Genomic DNA, 19,830 nt, shown 5'->3' with positions numbered 1-19,830 from the left:
ACGCTTCAGGGGAGAGAGGCAGAGATGAAACGACGGTGCCCCTGACAGCTGTCACCCTGTGGCAGCCACTATGGATTGTTCCAAAACCTCCTTACCAGGGGCCCACCTGCAAAGCCAGGTCTCCGAGGCCCCAGAGCAACTATCCCTGCTGAGTCAGTCAGGCTATAAATTATGGAATGGGCCAGTTTGGATAAAGGGGATAAAGCACGTGAGAAGCAGCAGCAGTGGTCGCCCAGATGGGAGAGAGCTCCTTTCATTTGGCAGATATATTAGTTCATGGCCTGTCTCAGGGAAGCAGCTGATATTGTCGTCAAGAGAGATAGGACCCCTTGCAGAAAACGAAGGCAGAGAAAATAAGAGATCCAGGAAGGATACGACGTTTGTAATATCCTCTGAGTGTTTTGGGGGGGCTGCTGTTTCTCAAATTAGCTTTGTTTTCCTGTTATTTCTGTGAGACTCCCCTGTCATTGTGTACAAATCGGTGCAGAATAGATTCGAGAACTTGAAATTGGTGTGCGGTGGGGATACAATCTGCAAGAGAAACGAATCGGCATTTTGCATGAGATAAAAAGTATAATGAAGCCAATAAAAATGTAACAGTTATAACAGACATTGTTAATTGCACATTGACTCTGTGCTAAACACTGCGCATTTTTAAAATTTAATCCTTACAATAATCACACGAGGAAGGAATTATCATCCTCATTTTAGAGATGAAGAGGATTACAGAGATTAAATAATTAGCCCCAATTTTCCCAACAAGAGATTGACAGAACTGGAATGTTTTTATTATTATTAATTAAAGTTTACTGCGGTGACAATTATTAGCAAAGTTACATAGGTTTCAAGTGTACAATTCTATAATACATCCTCTCTATATCACATTGTGTGCTCACCACCCAGGGTCACAGAACTGGAACTTAACACTAGATCTGGGACGGAGAAATCTTTGCTCTTGATCAGCATGTGGTGATCCTGAGAAAACAGTCACGGAAGGTACTAGACGCCCGTTGTTACAAGCATGGCTCTTGAGTTAGTCAAGCTTGCATAAAATCTTGGCTCCACTGTTTGTGTCAAATGTGACCTTGGGCACATTTTCTGAACTTCTCTGAGCATTGGTTTCCTTGTTTTAAAATGAGGATGAAAATACCTACTGGACAGTGGTTCTGAGACAAATGAGATAATATGGGAAAGTCCTTAGTTGGGGGCCAGATACGCAGTGAGCAGAGTTGCTGTTGCTATTATTTAAGCACCATCCAAATCACTATCATTAGGAGATGTCCTGTGAGTCACACACAGGCTGTGCAGAGCTGAGCCAGTCACGATGTGGGAGATTAAAGAAGACAAAACCGAAGGAGCTGAATGCCAGCCAGCAATGCGGATGAACTGCTTACTGGATGAGGACATTGCAAAGTGAAATTGGGATTTTTCACATTTAACAAGATAAGCAGGCATATAGATTATTATTTTTTTCTTCATTAAAACCCTTCTCATTGGAAAAAGATATCCAATATTGTACTTTTCTTTAGGAATGTAGGTGATTTGTTGGATACCTTTAGCCCAAACCTGCAGATTATTTATCTCGAATGTCATAGAGCCCAAACCTGAGATGTTTAGACTTAGGCCTAGGCCCCTGCACTCAGGGCCCCATCTTGCTCCTCTGGCGAAGAGGGGTGGCTGGGATTCCTGGAGCCTGAGTATCTAATGACTGAGAAACGCCAGTGTCGTATCGAGGAGTCAGCAAGGCTGGGGTAAGGTGAGGCATGGGGCACCTGGAGGCAACATTGGAGGTGTCCCCTCCCTCTCAGGATCATGAGGTGGTAACCCTGCTTAACCAGACACCAGGAAATCAGGAGAGCACAGGATTAGGGTAACACAGTCCAGAAATCCACAATCCAGTGCAAGGGCAGCGAGCCGCTCTTTTGCTCCTGGGCCAAAGCAGAAGGCATTCTCTCTGCGAGTGGGAGAGCTCGTCCCCGAGAATACCTGGGAGCCTGCAGGATGGCCACTCTGGGGGTGAAGGCGTGGAATCAGGCTCCACCGGGCTACACCTGTGCTAGGTTCACTCCCTCCTCTGGGTGGCAGAATTTCTTTGGCAACAGTAGGGGTGATAGAGGGCAGTGACTCTCAGACTTGCAGCTGCTCCTCAGAAACACCTGGGGAGTTTTACCAATAGGAAGCTCTCCCAGCTCAGCGTCCAGCCCCTCCCAGCAGAAATTCTGATCCAGTAGAATCTCTGGAGGGGGCTCAGGGACCACTATTTCTAGCAAACACCACAGTGATTCCAGTTTAGCTAGTCAGCGTGCTTGCATTTGGGAAGCGAGAACTAGAGGTCAGGACACCAGGGTTGTGGTTCAAGGTCTGCAGTTCCTAGCTATGCAGCTTGGGATGGGGCATTCATACTCTCTGGGCCTCAGTTTTCTTATATAGAAATAAAGATGTTAAACCTAGTTGACTTAGAAGGTCCCTTCTCAGTCTTGTATTCTATGGCTCACTTATATTCTATGGACACAGGAAGCCTGCCCAGAATGCTGTTTTAGCAGGTTTGCCTGTTAGACACGCTGAATGTACAACCTAAGTTATAAAAACATCCAGAAGTCTAAGTCAGGGCTGGGTTGAGTGAATGAGCCCTTGAACTTGTGGTGTCTGGGGTAACTAACCTCCAAGATAGCCTGGCGTCCACCTTTCAGTCAACACCAACCTTGGCTGAAGTTCATCTTGCCCCAGTCAAGCTTTCAGATGACTGTAGCCCTGGCTGATAACTTGACTGCAACCTCATGAGAAACCCTGAGCCAGAACTGTGCAGCCAGAGATCCCCAAATTCCTGACCCACAGAAAACATGAGAGATAATAAGTGATTATTGTTGTCTTAAGCCGCTAAGGTTTGGAGACATGTTATGTAGCATTATATAACTAAGACAGCCTCTTGTCCTGTGTGTTTGGACTGTGACCATGCTAGCTTGTGACAACCAGAACTTTGGGTATGGTGGCTACTGTGCCAGGTTATTTTGTTGTTTTGGGCGAGGTGTTTTGTTTTTTTCTCAACTTCAGTTCTACCCTCTTACCTGATTTAAGAGCTGTAAACATGTTCCTATGCAGCAAACACGATGCTAAGCTTTGTCAGTAGAGGGTGCTGGAGGGACATTGTAGGAGGAAATTGGTTTCTCTTCCTGTTCCCTTGTCCTGCATTTTGCTTTCTCTTGGCCCTACTGCCTAATTTGTCAGCAGTACGTTTGTGGGGACATTCAGTGGCTCTGCCTTAGCCAGGTACCCAGACCACAGAGACCCTCAGCAAGCATATAGCCTTGGCTCTGTCCCAGTGATGCCCACCTGGCTGGGGCCCTCTCCACATGGACACCACACACCTCAGGCCTTGACAGCATGGCAGGCTCCCTACAGCCCATCCTTCCCTGCAGCCCTCTCAACACCTGTGGCCTGCAGGATGGTGTCTCACAGCCCTCCCATCACAGACACTGTGCACTCCTGGTTGTGGGCCTCCCTTCAAGCAAGTGGGCTCCCAACACCCTGACTTCCTCTGCACTCCCCGCCCCTGCCAGCCACAGCCCGCTGTTCTTGTTTCCTACTTGTCCAGGGACTTTTGGACGTCTTTAGGCTGGGTACCTGTGACCTTCTCAGCCACCCAGCGGGTTACTCCCATACCTTTTCCAACAAGGTCTCTGTGCTGTAGCGTTGCGAAGAGCCCCAAACACCTTATGAGTTTGTCCATCATGGGCAGTCTCCCTTAGCCCAGGTATTCTTTAGAATTCTCTTTATGTATTTATGGTTATCCTCCCGTTATCATGAATACCTTTTTTATATTAAAATTTCCCTGTTTCTTGGTGGACACAGGAAGCCCGCCCAGCATGCTGGCATTTGCCCAACACTGAGGGCAGGGCGTAGCTCACTGGGGATCAGACCCCTCTGGCATTCCAACCCCAATCTTGCCCATGACTGGAAGGAGCCAGAATAAACACTAAAACTTTTAACAGAATTAAAGGTCAATGTTTCCAGATTAAAAATAATAATAATTTCAAAACCAGAAACATTTAAAAATTAAAATTGCTATGTGGTTTCTATCTCCCGATTATACCCTAACTGATATAGCCACCTGATTCTAAATCCTCTCCTGCCTGGAAACACCAAGGGCAAAAAGTGAGATCTGGCCTAAGGAACCAGGTAATGAAGAGGCATCAGGAACGAGGGTAGCCAGCCTTTCTGTCTCCGCCTCATTCTGCCTAAGACCACAGGATCACCCATCTGTGCTTTGTTCTTCTCTCTGGGCAGACAACATGTTCTGCCTTTCCAGACATTTGGCAGAAGATGGCTACCCCACAGTTTCCAAGTTTACCTGTCCTTGGAACATGCAATTGACAGAGATTAACTGGCACTTCTCCTAGGGGCAGAGTGTGATTGGTCCAGTTTGGGTCAGGTGTCCTTTCTTGGTCTAATCAGCTAAGGCTGCGGGTGCTGGGTCATGTGACATAAACATGGCGAATGAGTTTTTTTCCATTGATAAATAAATGGAGAGTCAGTTCTTAGAGAAGGGGGTGTGTGCTAGACAGATCTCTTAAAATATGTGTCACCACAGATGGCTATAGATCCATTTGTCATACAGTAAAGATTTGGGGGTCACAGACATTTGTCTTCTTCGAACTGTCTCTGTTTATCTTCTCTTTGCTATATACTTAACGACATCAGGGATCAGGAAGAATAAAAGGTAGATGAGATAAAACAAGAAGAAAGCGAAAAATGATCAATTATAGGTCACTCCATCCATTGGCATATTTGAACTGTGCAGAAACCTTGGTGCGCCTGATTCCCTTTGAGAAATGAAAACAGAGAGAAGAAAGTAGCTAACTTTTTCAGATATTTCTTTCTTTGCATCAAGTGGGGAAAGTGGAGCCTTTTCTCTATCATTCTCCCCGCCCCCCCCTCCCCCATCCCCTCTAAAGGGCCACTTTCTGGCAGGGCACAAACGGAGGAGCCGTAACTAGGAAGGAAAAAAGGTGAGAAGGATTCTCGTGGGGTGTAAGCTGGCTCAAATTAATGAGACAATTCAAGAGTCAGTGGGAGCTAAGAGGAAGCCTCAAAACAGAAGAATGTTTGAAAAAGCTAATTTTCCACTGGTGGTGGTACCGTGGCAGCAGTCATAGTGAAGGAAGATTTGGTGAGTGGGCAACACCAACCACTGTAAGTAAAATTCCCCCCGAAAAGCACAGACGGTCTTCAGCAAGCGGTTTGTATGGGTTGGGAGTGTGTGTGTAGAATTAAAATGGTATTAGGTACCTATTAACAATCTGGTCACAAAACCAATTGCTTTAACTAAGAAGTCCTGCCTTGATTTACACCATTAGTGTAGGAGCTGAAGTATCAGCTGAACTGGGATCTGGGTGGCAAAATAGGAGTCCATTCAAACATATGTGAGGGAAGTTCAAGACATTTACTTGGGGTACTAGTGACCTCAATTAAGATAGAACACATTACATAAACCACACAAATGATCAGCCTCTGCATATAGAAGTGTGAAGGGGGCCTTAGTTAATTTACTAATTGCACTTCTCATCTTAAGTGGTACCATTGATTTGGGTCCATTAGTGGTTTAGTTACTGTTTCTCTTACAAAGTATGAGGTATCTTAGGGGGTCGGAAGGGGGTGGCTAGAGTATGTACCCCGCCCTGCACACTGGCAGAAAATGTTTCCCTAATACATGTCGAGATACCTAAGATTCCCTAGTGTCACTTCAATAAGTCCTCTGTATAAAATACAAACACGGTACCTGAGAGTAATGAAATAGGTGAGTCTTAAGTGCCCCCCACCCAGAACATGAACTTACTGCCCCAGTGATATGTGTAAGGCCTCAGTAGAAGGCTGTCTCTACTGTGTCACATAGAGGAGGGCCTGGGAGGATGGAACAGAAGATGGGGATGGTTTGATGGGGGCAGGGGTGAAAAGCGAGACTCAGCATAACGGGGTGCCATCCATGGAGGCCATGTCTACATGGGGAGCAATAGGGCAGGAGGGTTAGTTCTAGTTTAGTTCCATTTAGTTTACACATAGAGTCTCCACTGTGCTCACTTAGAAGCAAGGAGAAAGGAAGACAGGAAGGGCGTTTCTGAGAACCTTTTTGTGCACAGAATGTTAAACGAAATAAATGTTTCACTTACTTCGAATGACAGTCAATTAAAACATAGGGTAGACTCACCATCATTGTGAATAAGTAGTGAGATGTGCTGATGTGAGAAATTGTGAAATTTCGTCCTGTAGAGATCCCAAAAAACCGAATAGATCACCTGACTGCTTCCAGGCTGTTCATTCTGGAACAAACCCTGAGGAAGGAGTAGCCGAGTTCACGAATCGGCCACCAGGGGTCACCAGAAGAATCCAGAGGGCAACAAAACAGGAGTTTCTTGTTTGCCAACAAAACATGCTGGTTTGTGGGACCCTTGTGCCCCGACTCTTCTATTGCTAGAGAGACTTCTCGCTTCAATACTTAGGATTCTTTTTATATTTAGAATTTCTTTGTCCTTTCTTTCTGATCATCAGTTCTTGTTGCTATACCTCTATGTCATTAATAGAGATTTTCTTTTCCTTTAATTAAATATAAATAAATGCTTATCAGTAGGAGGTTAGTCATCTTTGAGGTCTCAACTCAAATGCTAGCCTGTCACCAGAGGCCTTCTTTAAGTATTCAACCTTAAGGCCCCCCATTACTCTCTCATAGCACCCACTTATTTAATTACTTATGTACTTTCCACCTCACCAGAAAAATAATCAGGGCTAACTAAATGTGCCAGGCACTGTTTTAAGGGCTGTGCATATATTAACTCCTTGAATCTGCACAACAACCGTATCAAATAGACATTATTCTTATTATTTTGAAACAGAAGACACTGAGACACAGAGAAGTTAAGTAACTTGCCCAAGGTCACACAGCTGTAAAATAGCATAGTTGGAACTCAAACCTCAGCAGTCTGTTGTCAAAATCCATGCTCTTAATCATTCGGTATCCTACCTGAGTGGGAGCTGCTCTGCAGCCCCAGCCCTAGAACAGTACCTATGAGTGGTCTGTGCTATTTGTTAAATGAATATGGTAAATTCAGATGATGATATGTACTGACATGAAGAGATTTCCACATGTTTTCAAGTGAATACAGCAAGCACACAGTATTATTTATAGCTTGATCCTATTTTTGAAAAAAAAAAGTATTTATGTGTATAGTATAAATGGGGTGCATAGAGAAAAATCTGGAAGACTAAGCATCTCATGATCATCTCTAGGGAATAGGATTGGTGGAGCAAGGGGGATTTTATTTTTTATACTCTCTCTGAAAACAAATTTCAGAATAAGTACTTTCTTTATAATATAAAAAGATTTAAGGAAAATTTTAAACCCTTTTGGCAAAAATAAATGCCCTATTTCTCCGGTTTTATACGCTCTTCAATTATAGCTTCAAAATAATAAGTACCTTAAAGTCATAAATTTTGTAGAACTGTTAATGAATTAAAGCGTTTTTTTTGTTTTGTTTTGTTTTTTACTTCACTTGATCCTAAGCTTTGCAATGTAGTTTTGTTCAGGATTTCGTCATTTACTTTTATTCTTTCCTAAGTGGGGGGTAGAGCATGGGAGAAGGGCTGCATTCTCACAATTGAAAGCTAGATATGTCATCCCAGGAATTATCACATAATAACTTTATGCCATTCTTATTGACATTATTATTATTATTTGTCAGGACATTATGATGTCATATTATATTACAAAAGTCTGCATGCTGTGATATAACTAGCCACCTCTTGGGCTTTTAGCACTGAACATGTAAACCTTTATTTTTCCAGCATCTGACTTTTGCCTTTCATTCCAGATAAGGGCAGTATCAGGTCTCAGGTTGGTTGGCTCATCAGAGTAGAAAGATGTGTGTGTGTGTGGAGTTTTCTTTAAAAATGGGCTTGTTCAAGGGTTGTTGAGATCGTTCACCTCCTTCAGGAAAGTAAATTTGAGGAACAAGGTCAGCTGAGGTTAGGGGTGTATATGCAGATCTCTTACTATTGAAGCATTCCAGGAACGCAGGGTCCTGGGCTTCAAAGTTGCATAATAAAGATGTTTGGCACGGAGGTGTTGGACTTGACTTTGTAGTGTGGCCTTTCAGGGTCAGGCTATTTTTCTGAGAGCTGGGAGCTCCCATCACCGTGCCAGGCCACAGGAAGGGACATGAAAAGCAAGCGAAGGAGAGGGTGGCAACCAGAGGGCCTGGGGCAGCAAGAGGGCCAGCCCTCCATCTCTCAGCCCCGCCTGCACCTGGAACCCCCTGGGAGATTTCCAAAAAAGACTGATGTCTGCCTCACCCCAGATCGATGGAATTGGACTCTCTGGGGTTTGGGCCTAGGCAGTCGTCTCTTCAAAGAAGCTCTTCAAGTTGTTTTAAAGGGCAGCCAAGGTTGAGAACCGCTGGCTGGTGTGGAGCGCGCTGGGGCTTCTAGAAGCTTCTGTGCACCTTAGGAAGAAGGGGTGGGACGAGAACGGAAGGGGGCGATGTCCATTGGAATGGGTGGACCCACAGTGTCTCATCATCTCATATTCTGGGGGGCTGGAACGACTGCCATCAGATTCCATTGTTTCTCTCCTTCTAATAAGCTCGTCCTGCTGAGTGAATACAAGTGGAAGGTGGTCCTGGTCAATGGCCTTAAATAGCACGTGAGGGGACCTGCAGGGAGATTCAAAAATCACTTAATCAAAATACACACAGTTGGGGCCAGGCAGGTGAGGGCGGAGCCGGTTGTATTTATTCAGTACCGTAGAGTTTGCAATATCATGACATGCTTTCTCTTCTGGGCCTTCAGGCAAGCCTGTGAGGCGGGCATCACTGCCGTTGGATGGGTCGGGAAACTGAGTCATCCCACCGCTGCTGTGTGGCCAGGGAGAACCAGACCTACCTGGCTGCCACCTCCCCGCAGCAGCTGTGAAAGGCTGGCTGATTTAATTTTTCCGGCTTCAACTTATGCGACAAGTCCTTAGTCCTCTTGAATTCTTCATGGACACTTGAGGCAAGAGGACTAGCTTGTGAAAAACCGACCAGGGAAAATGTCGGCTGAAGGAGCAAGGAAAAACACCAAATAACCCACTTTTCCTATTCTCTCATTTATCGACAGTTTACCTTAAAACTGTCTATACATTTCTAGTATTTATCTATTATAGCAATAGCTAACATTTGTAGCACAGGGACTGTAGGCCACTCACTGGGCTTTATGCAAATTAATTTATTCCTCCCAAACACCACATGGCAGAAGTACTGTGATCCTCGTTTTCCAAGTGAGGGAACTGAGGCCCAGAGAGCTTAGGCAACTTGCCTGAAATCACACAGCTAGTGGATAGTCAAGCCCAGACCTGAATTGAGTGTAGGGCCCGAGCTCACACACTTATTCATTATACTGTGCTGACTCTGGGAGGCATAGCCCTGCTGATGTAAGTTCCCAGTCTCATGCTGGGCTTCTACCTATTTCCTTCATTATAATAATCATTTACACTGATTGTCCTTTTATCACGCATTAGGCATTGTTGCAAGGGCTTTACGAATAGTATCTCATTTAATTCCTTGATACTGGAGCGTGGGCCCCAGATCTAGTCCCCCGTAGGGAGGCCGTTCTTACCACCTCCTCTCTTTCAGCAAAGCCCCCTTGGCCCCTTTCCAAAGCTGCTAAAGGACTCCATGTCTGATTTTTTTGTGACTGGAGAAGAGAAAGCCCTCTGGCCGCTCTGCCCTCATGGTTAGAACCCTGTATGATCAGCCCGTCCTCCAGGTTCTCGGCTGTGGCATCCCAGATCACCTCCTGGGTTAGTCTTCTCTTCTGCCCACAGCCTTCGCACATCATCCAAGCAGATGGAGCCGGTCCTCTCGGACTTCCTAATGAAATGCCGATTTGTCTCTGTGACTGGGCTAAGTAAGAGGCTGCGGGATTTTGTTCTGGGCTGAAGCAATAGGACCCTTGCTTGCTGAGCCTGGCTGACTGAACATGAAACGAGCCGTGACGTCTACTGGGGGCTCACTGTCACATCCTGCTGTGAGCCTCGGTGGGGCCAGGTGGAGCTTCTTTGAGATTGCGCTGGAGCAGTCCCATTGGTCCAGACAACCCTCTGCCCTCACTGCTCTCTACCCAGCTCTCCTTCCTCGAGGCTCTTCCCTGGCACTTGCTTCTGTCTCCAGCAGTGTTTCCTGACCCCTGTCACGGCTGGACCCTTCTTTGCCTTCAGGTTTTAGCTCAACTCTCAGGACTCATTGAGTCCTTACCTGATCACCGTGTCTGAAGAGCGCCCCCCCTGTTTCTCAGCCCTCAGTCACTCTCAACATCACCCATATTTCCTTGGCACCCTCTTTGGTCGTCACCTTTATTTATTTACTTACTTATGGTCTGTACTCCCCATGAAAATGTAAGCTCCCAGAGGACAGGTTTTCTTTTTCACTCACTTCTCTGCTGTGTACCTTCTCCCAGCGTGGCACCCGACCTGTATGAGGTGCTCAATAGATACGTGTTGAATGAAAGAATTAAAGAACCCACCGTTGATGAGAGTGATGGTATTGACACTTTACTGCCAGTAGCTGATTTTCAGCATCCCAACCCTGCCAATGACCCTTTCTTATTTACATCCCCCACATCTCCTAAATAAACCCATACCTTGTTCAGGGTTCTGTCACTGTCGTTTGCACGGGCTAACATCCCCATGTTGAATGAGGTTCTCTGTTGTCTCAGTGGGTAACTTCTTAGTGAATAAAATCATAAAGGCGGCCTGGGCCCTCAGTGAAGGGGACAGACTCTCACAGAGGACAACAGGTTTTTCATTGTGCCTCTTTGGGAATATGTTGGTCAGCTGGGAGAATACGCTGGAAGTTTAAACAGCTAAAAACATGTGACTGAGCCCCAGGCAGGATGTTGGGTGTCTGGGGGGCACACAAAGGCATAGCTTCTACAATACATTCAACGGGTTGCCAGACCATTGGCGAGAAAAGACTTAGCACAAGATAGACCCCAGGATATGAGGAAAATACTAATCAAAACAACAAAAGATGACCACAGGTACTCTGCTGGTAGTGGAGAGTGGTCACTGGGACCTGGAGAGGATTTGGGGACGTGTGCTTGGGTGTATTCTGCAGCCTTGGCACTCTGTGTGGTTACTGCCCTCTCTGCCCCCTCTAGGCAGATCCATCGGAAGCTCCAGTAGTCCTCTGGCTGCAGGGCGGGCCGGGAAGTTCATCCATGTTTGGACTCTTTGTGGAACACGGACCTTATGTGGTCACACGTAACCTGACCCGTAAGTATTGCTTGGACCTTGTTTTCATATGGAGAATTCACCCTCTGAACCTTATATCTGCTCCAGAGATAATTTAGGGTGTGCACAGAACCAGTAGGAATAGCTTAACAGTTCCAGGTTATAAAAACATAGCTTTCTGGCAGTGTCTGCCCCAGAAGGAGGAACCACCAGGGTGAGCATCCTGGCTGGGCTGCTCTCACCCTTGAAATTTGGGTGAAATGTTCTAAGCTATTTCCTTGCAGTCTGCTGCTAACTCGACCAATCTGGCCTTGCGAAAACAGGTGGTATTTATTACTTTTGGGCAAGCTCTTTTGCGTGGGCCTAATGGGTGGAATTACATCCCTAATTATTCACACAAACTGAACACTGTATGGTTCAGTCACATACATGATCAGATATCTTGGAAGCAAGATACTGTGGGTGAGGGCCGGGATGAACGAAAGAATGGAGAAGGAGCCACATCTGGCTGTAACCCAGGGTTACCTCTGCCTCTTTTGGGGGGGAATGTGGAGGATAGGGATTGTTTACTTTTCCCGGGCTAGAATTTGGAGGGTGAACCTTTTCGTGACTCAGTAGAAAAGCGTGTGTGTCGATTCTGTGGAGGTTGTTCTCTTCAGCGTTGGGGTGGGGAGGACGAGTATTCAGGAGGACCGGAGGTCAGGATGATTCAGTGGATGGGATGGATGGTTCATCACGTGGTTGGTTGGTTGGTTGGTGGGTGTTCTGCATGAACCAGCTGCACAGGGTTTTATTTTCAAACTTCATCTTAGATGTTGAAACCCTCTGGGTCTGGTAAAAGTGAAGGAGAAGAGAGAAGGAAAGGGGTGCTGGTGTCTACTCCCCAGTGTGAGAGGGCGGAGCAATGTCAGACCCCAAGAGTACATTGACGTGGGGAGGACAGGTGGGCGTGCTGAGCTCCTGATCAGAGCTGGGCTTTCGGGGGGGATGTTTTGTTCACCCATTCTCAAACTTCTTCTCTGTTTTACTAGTGCATGCCCGAGACTTCCCTTGGACCACCACTCTGTCCATGCTTTACATTGATAATCCAGTGAGTACCCAATGGTCCTACGCAATGTCAGTGTTGGCCCTTTTTTTGTCTTTTCCCTGTTTATTAAGTACATTTAAGAAACGGGAGGAAAGGAAATAGAGATTGAGTTTATTTTCTTCCTAAAATAGAATTTAATCTATTAAAAATTTTTTTTTGAGATTGAGTTGCTCTAACAGGTATTAGTATATCCGGGTTTGGGAATTTTACTTGCTGCTTTCTCTCCTCCTCATTTTTAATCTTATGAAATGGCCTGTTCACTGAATTATACCATCTAGGATAAGGGAGTCATTTCTTTCCACCAGTGATATGGCTTCCTCACATCATGGGTTATTATTATATAGTGTCAGGACTCTGAATATTTCAAATAGAATTCTAGATATAAGAAATCAGAATAGGTCTCCCTCACTTATCACAGATGAGCGGAATGCCTCATCTCGGAACAAGAAGTGGAATTCTTGGGAAGTTCTTCTGAAATTGAGTCCGATAAACTGCAGTATAAGACAGTAACTTTAGAGTCCACTTCTGCAGATTGGGAGTGTCTTTGCCCCCTAATTTCTCTAACTTCTCTCACTTCCCAGATCGTTCAAAGAGAAAACAGGTAAATAGGGAGAAAAAAGTCCAAACATCCTTGTCCCCCAACCCCCACCCCACGTTTTGTCAACCATCCTCTTCCCTAGCCTGTCATTGCATATTTAAATGTGTTGAATTAAATGTCCTGTTCCCTTGGGTGTTTGGGGGTGGAGGGAAGTATTTATACCTGGTGGGCGGTGCATTCCTTATAAAAATGATTTACCCAACATAACAGTAGCTTCTTCTTTTGTTTACAACTTAGCTGTCTATGAACTTCTAGGTGTAAGGAAATATTAGTTTAAAACTAATTCTTAGTTGTTTTAAAGCCTCTTGGCTACTGAAGGTGCAAGTGCTTAGTGGCCATTTTTTCACTTATAAGGAAATGAAAACACACACATAACAATCTTTTCTCATCAGTCAAGAGAGTTCCTTCTTAGCAGGACAGCAGCGCACCCTCCAGGTTTCAAGAGAGGAGAAACTGAACCTTTTGATACTGTAGCAGGGGCAGGGAGGGGTAACTTCCTCATCCTTCCATCAACATCTGGCAGCCCCCCCCCCCCCTCCGCAGAATCAAGACAGCTCAGCCACTGACCGCAGGGCAAAGTTTTGTGCTGATATTTTCTTGGGGCTTGGAGAAGGGGAAGGGAAATAGATGAAATGCAGCATCCTCCTGTGAGGATAACTAAGTTCACATACACGATGGCAAAATCCAAAGTCAGATGACAAAATCCAAGGTCAAGGGCTTAACCTTTGGAGTGGGTCCATTTCCTTCCAGGGTGCTCTCTCTCTGTGGGGTTCCAAAGCATGTGTTTCTGTGTGTTTATTCCTGGTTATTTGTCTCACCTTCAGGTGGGCACAGGCTTCAGTTTTACAGATGATCCCCAGGGATATGCTGTCAATGAGGATGACGTGGCCCGAGATTTGTTCAGGTAAAAGGGCCTGCTCTCTCATGGCCTTCTTCAGACCAAACCTTGTTCTGTTTCAATCGGAACATTCTTTCAGTAGTATAAGTATTATTGGTTGGTTCTCCTAGTCTAACTCCTGGAGACATTTTAAGAGTACTTCTACATGAGGAGTTCACACTCAAACACACACACACACACACACACACACACACACACACACACACACACATACACACTCTATTTTCCAGTTTGTTACATGATCCACAGTAATTGTGAAAGTGGCTAGCAGAGAAAGTAACAAGGAGAGATGACCCCTTAAGGCATAACTGTAATTTGGTAAAAATATCCTTTAAGAAACAATGGAAACCGAGCAGATTTATTCAACCAAAGATGATCTTCAAACATTTCACCCAGATGTCTGAGAGGTTCCTGCTCGCTTTTCAGCGTTATATTTAACTCTGCTTTTGCTGGAAGCAACGTCTTCTCAGATGCTTGTTTTCTTAGTGAGGATTCCTCCTTTTGGGGCTTTCAGATGCAGTTTTTCATTCTCTTGCTGCTTCTCATGACTTTTCAGGCTGAAAGCTGAGTTGGTTAGCTAGTCTCTTCCCTTTTCGCTTCATCTTATAAAATTATTCTTTTACTGAAAAAAAAATTGAAGGAAAATGTAGTTGTAAGTCTGATCAAATGGTCTACATATAATTTCTTCCTTTCTTTTTCTTGTAGTATTATAGCAATTTTTAGTATATACAGAGGGTGCTAAAAAATGTATACACATTTTAATAAAGGAAAAAGCTGTATTAAAATTATGCTGATGGTAATCACTTTGCGCACCTCTTGTAATCGCAGAAGTCAAACGTGACTTATATTCATCTTTTGTTATTGGTATATATTATTACAATTTTAATAATTTTTTTCCTTTCTTGAAATGTGTATACATTTTTTAGCTCTCTTTCTCTCTCTCTCTCTCTCTCTCTCTCTCTCTCTCTCTCTCTCTGTGTGTGTGTGTGTGTGTGTGTGTGTGTGTGTGTGTGTGTGTGTGTACTTTAAAAAGTAAGTGAGCTTTTTTGGTCACATTTTTCCAATCCATAAATTATTACTAGAGACAGAGTCCTGAATTCTTTCCAATCTCTAAGCCACCACTATTTATGCATCGTAATAATTTACTGAAAGAACCTGAGTGGCCAGAAAGAGTTAACTAGCTCCTCTACTCCCACCTTCCTCCAAACAACTCAATCTGCTAATTACTTGGTCAGCAAACTCACCCATGTCCAAAAGTGAAAATGAATCCAATGGAGTCAGAGTTTTTTGATCTCTGACAAAAGCCTTCCGTTTTCTTGGTGGCTGGGGCAGAGAGGAAAGAACAATTTCCCGGCCTTTCTCCCAGAGACATTGCTCCCTCTCTCTGCTTTCTGAGCCAGAAGAGAATATGGGTTCGTCTTCTACACTTTCATTTGCTGCATGCCCCATTTTATTAACATTTCCATTCAGTTTCCAGGGAGGGATACCTAGGACCCCCCCACTTCTGCTTCCAGGTACAGTGGATCCTGGGAGCAGATTGGGCAGATCCTGGCAGAGGTCTGGCTCCCCTCCCTCTAGCTCACACACGTCCTCTTTCCCTCCACAGACATAACCTCAATGGCTGCCCTTACAAATGTACTCAAGGACCATGTCTTTCTCACTGAGGACTGACTGTGCGCTCTCATTTTCAGACTGGAATCCTATTGTATTTCTCTTCTCTCCCCTCCTCTCCCCCCTCCACCACCACCACCACCACCACCACTCTTGTTTAAATCCAAACAAGCTTAGTTGTTTAACTAGCACACACCCTGAGGGCAGAGGTTCTGTATTTAAGAAACACATCAATCCCCAATAAGCCCCAGTACTGCAGCCCTGCCTTTCTTTTCTGCCACCCCTTCCCCTCCCCCAGAGGTGGTCACAGCTTCCAGTTGACCCTCTGTGGATATTTACTGCTGACATGTGGTACATCTCCTCTTGCTTGACATGTAAAGAGAACCTATTTCAAAGCATCCATTGTTTATAGCTGTTTTAGTTCTTTTTGCTTCAGGCTCTTAGAGCTGGAAAATAGCTAATCAAGGGTAGTGCAGAAAACTGATTTCAGCTGTTGCCTTTATAGTTTACACTATTTGTTTCCCTTTGTGACTACATTCTTCTCTCTAGCTCTCCAGATGGGTGGTTGACTTTGAAACCTGTAAATGGGCTACTACAGGTTTAAAGAGTAAACCTTTCTTCTTCTGCCTTTGAAAGCCACCTTTTTTTTTTTTAATTTTCCTGAAAAATCCCATTTCTTTTAACTATTAATAGCACCTGGCTTTAAGGAGAAGACTGCTAAAGGAGCATTTGACATCCCCGTTCAGGCTGCTTTTCTATGTAGTGTATGGAAATGGAACTTTCCCTTTAACAAGGTGTTTACATAGTCTTCTTTTTGTTGTTGTTCTTCGTTGGATTGTGCTCTTGAGCCACAATGCCTCTCTGGTTTAGAAAAAGATTTTACCGAAGAATAATAAATTACTAACTTTGATTTGGAGTACACTGAGTCCTTCTACCAGTGTTTATCGATTGCCTACTATGTGCCAGACGCCATTCCTGGGGCTGGCGATCCAGCAGGAAGCAAGCCCCCAGCCTCTGCTCCAATGATGTGTCTGAAGGACTTTCCTCAGCAGCCAAATGGAAATGCTACCGTCATTCTATTCCACATATTGGTTGGCATGGGAAATCGTACCTATTGATAAACAAAGCTTCATAACAACGTGACTATCAAACATGGTTTCACCTATTAAATGAGACCATGATATGACCGTCTCAGGCTGAAGACCATGGCCCGGCCACAGCAGAGGTGGAATGAATGCCGAGGATGGCTCCTCTTCTGATGCGACACAAGAAAACCCCCAAGATTCTTGTTGCTGAGCTTGTGTCGGTCAAACTGTCAGTGACCAAAGCTGCACCTTGTGTGGCTTTTGTTGTAATGGAGACTTCGCTTAGATTATTTGAACCTTGGTTCTCCTGAATGCCTTGTATTTACTATGCCTCTGACACCATTAGAACTGATCAAGTCACAGTTTCTGTCTTCTGGTCTATCGAGCATTATCATTTCCATACACCTTCTCTGTCCCGAAGCCAACATCTTCCCTTTTTGAAAAAAATTATCTGAGGAGTAATTTTCTGCTAGTCGTTCTCTCTTGTAACCTCTGTTTCTTCCTGTTGTCCTTTCATGTACGTTTCTGCCACCAGGTAGCTTCGGGCTAGAATTCTGATTATTAGAGAAGTCCTTGGTGCAATGCCAGCAAGTTAGCCAAATGGAATCGCCTGGAAGAGGCATTCTTCCTATGCCATATCTATTGTACCTGCCTACTTGCATGGGATGTGCACACACATGTGTATTATCCATTACATATTTTAACAATTCTGCTGTTAAATTTTGAAATTTTCATGTGGCCATGATTCTAGATTAGATTTTTAACCATATAATGAGTTCTTAACTAAAACACAGTTAAATGAGCAAATGCCATATGTAAACCTCACTTAATTTACCTTTTTCATTTTTTTACTCCCATTTAAGAAAGACCTACCAACGGCTTGCTATTATTAGCCGATTTTCTGCTTAAATCCTATGTGAAACTAAAACTCTATGATAATCTGCTCAAGTCGGGCCTTGCTTTGGACACTTCAGCTAGAGAATCCTGGTATTTTCGAGCTAGAAGCAACCCAGGATTACCTCCTTTAGCAAAGATTGCCTGATAAAATATAGAATGTCCAGTTAAATTTGATAAACACTTCAAATTTCAGATAAACAATGAATAAGTTTGGGGCTTTGTTTTTTGTTTTTTGTTTTTTTTTAAGATTTTTATTTGGGGAAGGGAACAGCGTTGGGGAATCGGGGAAGGGGAACAGACAAGTTGCTGTCCTTTTGTTCTTCAGTCTAGTTGTGGAGGACGTTGCTTCACTGGCCCATGTTGGTATTATCATTGTACTCTTCCCGTATTATCACTGTGTTCTTCCCGGCTGAGGCAGATCAGTCGCCGGCCATTGGACGGCCATTCACGGTGGCTCTTGGCAGCTCATGCACACTGCCGGCCGCTCACACTGGCTGCCGGCCACTCACGGTAGCTTTATGGCAGCCCACTGCAGCAGGGGCTGCAGCCTACTCCGTCACCAGCGACTCATCGCAGCCCAGCTCCAGGTTGAGCTGTTGTTCACCATCTTAGCTGTAGAGGGCAGTGTCACTGGCCCTCATATGTGGGACCCGAACCGGGGCCCTGCTGCTCAGAGCTGGCATCCCAAGCCAGCTTTTAACCAACGCGCCACTCGGCCAACCACAGATAAGTTCTTTAATCTACGTATGTCCCGTGTTATATTTGGGACATACTTGGGCTAAAACATTATTTGTTGTTTATCTGAAATTCTAATTTAACTGGACGTCTTGTATTTTTATGTGCTAATCTGCCAGCCCTATCAATTCTCCAACAATTTCTCCAAGCAAATAAACTGTACACTAAGGCATGTGGTTTCATTGAAATCTACTATATTCAATTATCTATTGCCTTTCCAATTATTAATAGCAGGAAGAGAGGAAAAAGAAATTGTTTTTAGCCTGAAGGTTAGAGAGGGAAGGGTGGAGGATAAATTCCTATTTTTATCTCTACTCAGAAGCCAGCATCTTGCCAGCACAAACATGGAAACTATATAAGGCAGCTTCCCAGATTTAGCTGCTACAAAGATTTTGGTTACTATAAATAATAAATAGAAAAATACACTGAAACTCTATAGTAGTGATTAATGGTGGGTGTTTATGGAGCCTTTGAAAAGTAAGGATAGCTGGGATTGCGGTGATTGTAATGACCCAGTTTAGCCTCTCTATCATCCTGAACTTTCTTCTCCGCCTGGTTTTGCAGGGCCTCCTTGCCTTTCATCTTTACTGGGTGGTTCATGGCTTTTAGTCCCCTCAGCAGGAAGTTGGAACAAAAACCCTGTCCAGATTCTTTGGCATTGCAATCTGGGTCAAAACATTCATAGAGCTTCTGAGTTTCACAAGTTTTTGTTTCCTTTTTGAAAGATTTTGGTCAAGAAGAGAATCATTTAATGATTCAGCCTTTTCTTGCTTATGATGAGGTCATTTCTTGAGTCTGTTTAAATCCATTTCAGCCTAACCCACTGAAGTAGCTATTGGCATTCTTTAGCAAATATGAGTTTTGGAACCTAGGGGCCACTGTACTTTTACTTCCATCTCCAGGGCCATTTCATGGTTTCCTTTAGACTATAGTCATTTTACGGCTTTTCTGTTCTTTGGTTATTAAAACACTGAAATTCTGGGAGCCCCATTAGAAATGTTCAGGGTTGCCCACAGAGAGAGGTTGGTAAGCAAGTTAGGTTCTCATTACCTCACCTCACCGCAAACCCAGGTTAATGAGGTCATAAGGTTTATAGAACTGCCTCCAAGACTTGCTGAAATAGCTGAAAGTCTGTATCATGTGGCTCAAGGGTCCCCTCCACAGATAGAAGATCCAAGTTGGTAACCCAGAGATTTGGAAACCTGCCCAGAGTGTGACATCCACTTGTCTCAACTTCTTAGTATCACAAAGACCACAGTGCTTTCTAGCCATCCACAGAGTACGGGGTGTCATGCACATGAGACTTTGGAGAAAAAAAAAAACACCTATAGAAGCTTACACCATAATGGTATCTTATCGCAAATATGAAACCTATTGTAAGAGGGTTAGATTGAGTGGCACAGCATGACGCCATTCTGATTCCGTGTGATTTTTATTGTTGTTTTTCTTTTCGCAGTGCACTAATTCAGTTCTTCCAGCTCTTTCCTGAATTCAGAGAGAATGACTTTTATGCCACTGGGGAGGTGAGTTGAAGTCATGTTTTCTTGTGCACTTCCAATATCATGAGGACTGAAATACATTAGGACACTTGTGGTTTGTTTATTCAGAATGTACACACACACACACACACACACACACACACACACACACACACACACACAC

The 19,830-nt window shown here is 44.4% G+C and overlaps 1 protein-coding gene across 1 annotated transcript in view; it reads left to right on the top strand.

The window, feature by feature from the left end:
* The first annotated feature begins 1,324 nt into the window (after positions 1 to 1,324).
* Positions 1,325 to 19,830, top strand: part of LOC109381328 (probable serine carboxypeptidase CPVL) — a 72,299-nt gene continuing 53,793 nt past the window's right edge. The window contains exons 1-6 of the mRNA XM_019639875.1: positions 1,325 to 1,413; positions 10,483 to 10,585; positions 11,185 to 11,299; positions 12,289 to 12,347; positions 13,767 to 13,846; positions 19,625 to 19,691. Coding sequence (XP_019495420.1) covers positions 1,325 to 1,413; positions 10,483 to 10,585; positions 11,185 to 11,299; positions 12,289 to 12,347; positions 13,767 to 13,846; positions 19,625 to 19,691 — 513 coding nt within the window. The remainder of the gene's footprint in view (positions 1,414 to 10,482; positions 10,586 to 11,184; positions 11,300 to 12,288; positions 12,348 to 13,766; positions 13,847 to 19,624; positions 19,692 to 19,830) is intronic.

Source organism: Hipposideros armiger, unplaced genomic scaffold, assembly GCF_001890085.2.
Source record: "Hipposideros armiger isolate ML-2016 unplaced genomic scaffold, ASM189008v1 scaffold_47, whole genome shotgun sequence".
Taxonomy (NCBI): domain Eukaryota; kingdom Metazoa; phylum Chordata; class Mammalia; order Chiroptera; family Hipposideridae; genus Hipposideros; species Hipposideros armiger.
The sequence above is the reverse complement of the archived record's forward strand: the minus strand, read 5'-3'. Positions and strand labels throughout refer to the sequence as shown.